Consider the following 6,675-nt stretch of genomic DNA (forward strand, 5'->3'; position numbering starts at 1 on the left):
CGCTCTCCACCCTCCCCGCAGCCCTCCCGCTCCCCAAAGCAATGACCTCATTGCCAGTGACAGGCGGGGAGGGTGGTTCCGCTCCCTGGAAGCGGTGCAGAAGCAAGAACAATGACGCAGTCGGAGGTGGGTCGGTCCTGGCCACTTCGGATTGGCCGCGCGGGCCCGTGGCGACCCCCCTCCCGCTCTCCCAGGGATAAGAGGCGAGAGGCAGGCGGGGAAGACGCCCACAGCAGGCGTTGTGTCCAGCCGGTGGCCGCTCCTCGCGCTCTCCTGGAACTCGGACTCGCAGGTGAGAAACTTTTCACTGCTTTGGATTAGTTTGCTAATTTGCTTCAATTTGCCTGCCTCTTTCTTGCCTCTCCAGGTCCCTCTCAGCCCACCCACTGCTAGGGGCTCATAGCTCTAGGCGGCTGGGACCCCTCAGCGCTTCTTCTGACCAGCGCCTTGAAACCCACGCACTCCGGAGCTTCTCCTGCGCTCAGGATGCTCCCCCAATCCCACGCCAGCCCGCGGTGGGCGCTGCAAGGCGCCTGAGTTGGGGCCCTGTGGGCGTGCCTCAATTCCAGATCCTGCCCTTCTTCAGCATCTGGGTGTTCTGAGCTGTTAGTGTCCTCAGGGATCACGTGTGTTACTTTGAACTTTCCTCCTGGACATTTCTAGTCCACCAGGGCGGTGTCCCTGGGACGTAGTTAAGAACCTTGTTGGTGGAGATAGACAAGCAGAAAAGTGGGCTCACCTGGGGCACCAGCACCCAGTAGCTGCTGCTGCACCATGTTGCAGCCCAGGTGGGCCAGTTTCAGGCAAGAGACACAAATAAGTGGCACATTATTACTTTCCCTAACTCCATCCCTATCATGAGTTTTTCTTTCCAGTTTTCCACACCTACCTTTCTATCCCCATGATTGTGAGAGGTAGCACACAGGAGAGGGTGGTCCTAGGTTTCTTGGACCCCCTAGAAGACTGGCGTAGTGGGGGGTGCAAGTTTACCGAAGGGTGGCTTTCCACATGGGTCCCTTGGCATTAGCACCCTGGCATGTGTGTTCCTTGATTTCCTCAGAGAAAAACTGGAATTTCCCACCTACACCCCTTGACACCTGATTCTGTCCTACCAAGCTATTCTCTGCAGTGGGTCTTTTGAGATTCACAGCAGGTTGCTGGCAAATGAGCAGAACCCAGGTTTGAAAAGTTGGAGGGGGGGGGATGTCACCTGCGTGAGGTCACCAGGTCCCAACTCTTCCTGGACAAGACTGAGACCTTGGTCTTTGAGCTCCAGGTCCTGCTTAACTGGGTGGAACAGTGACATCCTTTTTCTTTTCATTTGCAGCGAGGAGTCATGGGCTTCGGGAAGTCCTCGCCACTCCTGGCTTTCAGCATCTTGGTCCTGTTCCAGGCAGGCAGCCTCCAGGCAGCACCATTCAGGTGAGACAGCATGAAGTCAGGGCATTTCCCTTCCACCACTTCTGGGGTCAGGCAATTCTGTGCCTTTGAAGTCTATAGGCTGGGAGTGGAGGGTATAGAGGGACATCCTTAGGGGAGGTGACAGGGACCAAGAAGCTTGGTTTCTTATCCTGGGATAAGAGAGGCAAGGACTTAGAGCCTGTGTTGGGTTTGCTTCCCTTCCCCAGGTCCTCCCTGGAGAACCTTTCAGACCCTGTTACCCTTAGCGAGAAGGAAGGGCGCCTCCTGCTTGCTGCACTGCTGAAGGCTTATGTGCAAGGGAAAACCAATGAACTGGAGGAGGAGCAGGACACCGAGGGCTCCAGGTAAAGCTTCCCAACTTGCCCTAGTATACCCAGGAGCACGAGTCCCAGAAAAAACTACATCTGGCCAGGATGTTCAGCAGGATCCTTTACCAGGAGTTGGTGCTCTAGCCCTCCTGCTCACTGGAAGTCCAGGAGCAGCTAGAGGGGCAATGGTTAGACACATTATACAAAAAATCCATTCCTGAGAGATGTTAGGAAATGAAATATGGTGGTATCACTTACCCCGAGTAGTCTTGCCCATCCAGGATTGGTTCAGTTAGGATTGGAGAGTGTGAGCTCAGGGAATCAATCTAGTTGGTATACCTCAGAATGTTCTAGAAATTTAACCTGTGCATGTATTTATTATTCTTTTGCATCTGCGAGGAGCCTTTATCTCACATTTGAAAGTTTAAACCAAAGGGTTTACAGAGGGTGAGATCAGCTAGAGCAATCAATATTTGAGGTGGGTCTGGGGTCTTTAGATGTAGGATCTGTAGATGTGCATGTAGTCCCAGGACCACATCCCTGTGCATCCTGAGCTTGAAATACATACCGACCCCTGGGCTGACCCCAGCACTGCCCAGTCAGAGGTGCCACTTGCATCTTGACATTGTTTCTGAGAACCTCTTTTGCAGAGTGCAGACTGAGCAGCATGAGAAATGGCAGCGGAACCCTCCTACTCTACCACACCCTTCCCCGTGTCTGTCCCAACTCAGCCTGCCTCTCCATTTCCTAATGGAAGCTGTGGGAGCAGCCCACTTTCCTGCCTGCCCCTGCTGTTCCTTGGCACCATGTGTCCCCTTCCCAATCTAACCATCTGCATGACATTCCATAGGTGCAGACCTGCTGCATGGTATTGTTTGGCATGTTTTTTTCCCTGCAGTCTTGATGTCTCCAGAGCTAAGCGGTGCAGTAATCTGAGTACCTGTGTGCTGGGCACATACTCGAAGGACCTGAGCAACTTTCATACCTTCTCTGGCATTGGCTTCGGGGCTGAAACACCGGGCAAGAAAAGGGACTTAGCCAGCAACTTGGAGAGGGTCCATCACCCTCCCTTCGGGGTACCCCAAGATGTGAACTGAACACTTTCCACTCCATCCTGAGTTTTCCTGCTCCCATTCATGAATGTCATGCATGTAGCTTTCCCTCAGATTGCTCCTTAAGTTGGTATTGGTAGCTTTGTCTATGACAGAGAATGTTGGGGATTTCAGAATGAAAGGAAAGAGAGCAGAATTCATAGATGAGCAGAATTCATAGGTTCCAGAGGAGAGTGAAGGAAACATTTTGAGACACCTGAGGATTTCATGGCAGAGTTTACCAATTCCTGCTTCATCCCTCATGCCTCACCATTGATGAATAAATCTATTTTCTAAAAGAACCTGCACATGGTAGTCATTACTCTGGTCTGTCTAAGATGAGAGTGCATGAGATGAGAGAGTATAGGATCTACCTTAAGGTAACTAGAGACAGGGTTTGTGAGAGGCACCTGGAGCCACTTTCAGCGGCAAAAAACAGAAGTGCCAAGAGGAACAGGTAAGCCCTTCTGGGGTGCGGGAAGAAGCTGCAAACACTATGCTCTGAGCCTCTTCCAGGTAAGACTTCAGAAAATTTTCTTCTCCCAGAGAAAGTGATCTTGTCAGTGCCTGTAGTTGCAGTATGGCCTTGGTCTGCTCCTTGTATGCTTCTGGGTTGGGTGGGCCTTTGTTGGCCACTAATTCCTGGTCCCACAGGAAACACGCGTAAGGAATGATAAATGTAGGTTTCAGCCATTAACTGGGTTCTCTCCCCAACCCAACCCCCCACCCCCCACCTCAAACCCTCCTCCCCAAGTTATTTGGGCAGGGATCCTAGTAAAGGCTGCCAGGCCATTTCCTCTAACAGCTTTGATAATTGCATTTAGAAGAAACACTTATTTTAATGGTGTGTGGAAGGGTTGCTATCTTCCCATGATAGTCCCTTGGGGTAGGCTGCTCCCCCAGTCTCTCTCTGACAGCCCTTCTCTTTCTCTCCATCCTGCAATCAGCATCACTACCCAGAAGAGATCCTGCAACACTGCCACATGTGTGACCCATCGGCTGGCAGGCTTGCTGAGCAGATCTGGGGGTGTGGTGAAGAGCAACTTTGTACCCACTGATGTGGGCTCCGAAGCCTTTGGCCGTCGCCGCAGGGACCTTCAGGCCTTAGCTGCTTAATGACTCCAGGAAGAAGGTGACTGACTGACAGGTTGAAGGGATTCAGTGGCATGGTTTGTAGAAGAGAAAAGAAAAAACAGTAAAACAAAGCTTGTACCCTTCGTGAAAGGAGCGGGGAATTGCAAACCTTCACCATTGGTCTTATCAAGATTCAAAAAACCTTCTGTCCAGGACCAGTTTTCACAGATTTAGACTACACAACTGTAATCAGAGTATTATAATAAACTCTAATGGTGATAGTTAAAAAAATTATATATATGTACATATTTGCCTTGAAAGTCTTCATGCATCTCATATACATAGGCAGTTTAATGCTAGGCCCTAAGAGACAGTGTTACATGGGCCCTGGGGATCAAACTAGGGTCTATCACTTGGCAAAAATGCACTTTTATCCTAGCATTATCTTTCTGGCCTATTATATTCATAATTTTAAATACTAGTAGTTAGAGAAGCACCCAATATTGTCTTCTGTAATAACCATGATTATTCCCTTCTCATCCTTTTTTACTGTTTCACTTTCTTTTTTTTATTCTCCTTTTTCTTCATTAATTTTTTTTCTTTTTTGCAGGTTACCATGAAGCTGAACTCACCACTTCCTTTAATTTCTGTTGAAAACAACTTGGTGAGAAGGCCCCATGGAAGATGTACATGTTTGCATCCTAATAGATATTGAACCAAGATACCTTTGTCACTTGAAAGGAATGAAACGGAATGCAAAATAAGTTAACTCCATACTTGTGTGCATCCTTTTTATATTTGATTCTATGTGCAGTAAAAGTGATGGCATCTCTCATAGGCTTTTCTGGTAGTAAATTGGTTTTTTTTTTTTGAGAGCTTAATGTTGTTTGTGACCACTCGGCCATACCTTGAAGGTACATGAAGTCACTGCCTCTTATGGGTCTGGGGACACATGGTATTGATGATGCTATGTCTTGTTAACTAAAAATAAATGATGTATTATTTGTTTAAGGCAATGTCAAAATATTGTGCATTTGTGAACTTCATCAAGATTAAAAACATATTTTGAATACACTTATTTTCAAAATCCTGATTGTTCATTTCAACTTGCTTTCCTATACAATAATGGTAATTATTAAGTATCACACATGTGTTATGTATGTAAGATATATAATATATATAACTTAATTATTATATTATTAGTGATAAAATCATTAAATTATAAACTAATAAAATTTTATGACAAATTACTCATACTACAAGTTAAAGTATATATTGTTGGTATATTAAATTTATAGTTTATATCATGTATAATCTTTATATGATGATAATGATAATCAGTATTACTACAGACATTTTTTGAGTACTTACTATGGGCCCATTCATATTAGGTGCTAATAACTTTATTTTTGTGGACCAGCAAGAACATTTCTGCAGACTAGTACTACTGGTTCAACAGACCAATGGTTGAAAGCCATTATATCTAAGACAGTGCTGCTTTCTTTTTTTTTAATTTTAATTTTTAAAAAAAATTATTGAATAAGACAGTGCTTTCTATCTATTAATTTTTTTAATCTTCACAACAACTTCATGGGGGGAAATACTTCTACTTCATCTCTGAGGAGGAGAGATACAGAGAAGTGAAGCTCAAATTCACACAAATGGAAAGTGACACCCTCAGGTTTTGATTTCCTGAGTTTATAGATAAAATCACATTGATAAACACATCTCAACAATGACTTCTGATGTTCTCTGGAGACCTGTGAGCTATTTCTTGATTTAACTTCCTCCCTGGGCAGATCCTCAAAATTTGAAAGCAAGTGAAAAATGTTAAGCGCCCAAACAACTTAGACTTATATGAATATCAGCCATTTATTATTTGATCCCATAGGCAAAATATTTGTGTCTCACCAAAATTTATGTGTGTACATTGAAACCTAATCTTCAAGGTGATGGCAGCAAGCAATGGGGCTTTGGGATGGTGTTTAGGTCAGGAGGAAGGGTCCCATCATGAACAGGATCAGAGTCCTTATAAATGAGGTCCGACGAAACTCTCAGTGCTACCAGTGTTTGAGAGGGTACAGGGACTGCTGTCAGTGAGGCAGTGGGCCACACTAGAGACAAATCTGCTAATGCCAGGGTCTTAGACTTTTTAGTCCCAAAACTGAAAGAAGTATTTGTGGTTTAGAAGCCTCTTGGTATGTGGTATTTCACTGTAGTAACCTGGATAAATTAAGTCATTTGCTTCACAAGTGATGAATATGGTCAATAATGTTAAATTCATGTTATTTACTTCCCTCTCCCCATACTTTTATACACCAAAAATATTTCTCCATATGTTAATGGAAAGAACTCTTTAAATATAATTAAAATGTCAGTTCATAACTAGAACCAATTAGCCATAATTTCTTAGTTTTTTAAACTATCTCATGTCCAATCATGGTTTAATTCCTCAATTATACATACATGTACATGTGCACACATACATGCATGTGAATATATATACACATACTTAGTTAAATACATATGTATATATGGTGCATATACATATTAAATATAATTATATAATGAAAATACAATTTTTCTATAAATTTATCATACTATAAATTTGTATAACAAATACTTCTGTATATATATTCTTCATAAATATATATGTTACAAATATTCTCTTATGTGTATATAAAAATATTTGTTACATATATAAGATATACACGAATATTGCATATGTATATATACACACATATATACATATGTACACATATATGTATATAAAACCAATA

General features: G+C 43.8%; 1 protein-coding gene across 2 annotated transcripts; it reads left to right on the forward strand.

Moving 5' to 3' along the window:
• Positions 1–211: 211 nt before the first annotated feature.
• CALCB (calcitonin related polypeptide beta) lies at positions 212–4,973 on the forward strand. Of its 2 annotated transcripts, XM_055143415.1 has the most exons (5): positions 212–292; positions 1,328–1,422; positions 1,629–1,766; positions 3,769–3,953; positions 4,506–4,973. In XM_055143415.1, exons 2-4 carry the CDS (start codon positions 1,337–1,339, stop codon positions 3,935–3,937), a joined length of 393 nt encoding a protein of 130 aa, XP_054999390.1. In that variant the 5' UTR covers positions 212–292; positions 1,328–1,336; the 3' UTR covers positions 3,938–3,953; positions 4,506–4,973. The 2 variants fall into 2 exon arrangements, with proteins under 2 accessions (XP_054999390.1, XP_004613712.2); XM_004613655.2 differs by lacking the exons at positions 3,769–3,953; positions 4,506–4,973 and adding an exon at positions 2,629–2,914.
• The last annotated feature ends 1,702 nt before the right edge of the window (positions 4,974–6,675 follow it).

The sequence above is a fragment of the Sorex araneus genome, chromosome 6 (genome assembly GCF_027595985.1).
Source record: "Sorex araneus isolate mSorAra2 chromosome 6, mSorAra2.pri, whole genome shotgun sequence".
Classification (NCBI taxonomy): Eukaryota; Metazoa; Chordata; class Mammalia; order Eulipotyphla; family Soricidae; genus Sorex; species Sorex araneus.

Coding starts and splice junctions, on each gene's coding strand:
- CALCB (XM_004613655.2), top strand. CDS start 1,337: ATGGGCTTCGGGAAGTCCTCGCCACTCCTGGCTTTCAGCATCTTGGTC. Junction 1,423..1,628: donor CTCCAGGCAGCACCATTCAG/GTGAGACAGCAT, acceptor TCCCTTCCCCAG/GTCCTCCCTGGAGAACCTTT. Junction 1,767..2,628: donor CAGGACACCGAGGGCTCCAG/GTAAAGCTTCCC, acceptor TTTTCCCTGCAG/TCTTGATGTCTCCAGAGCTA.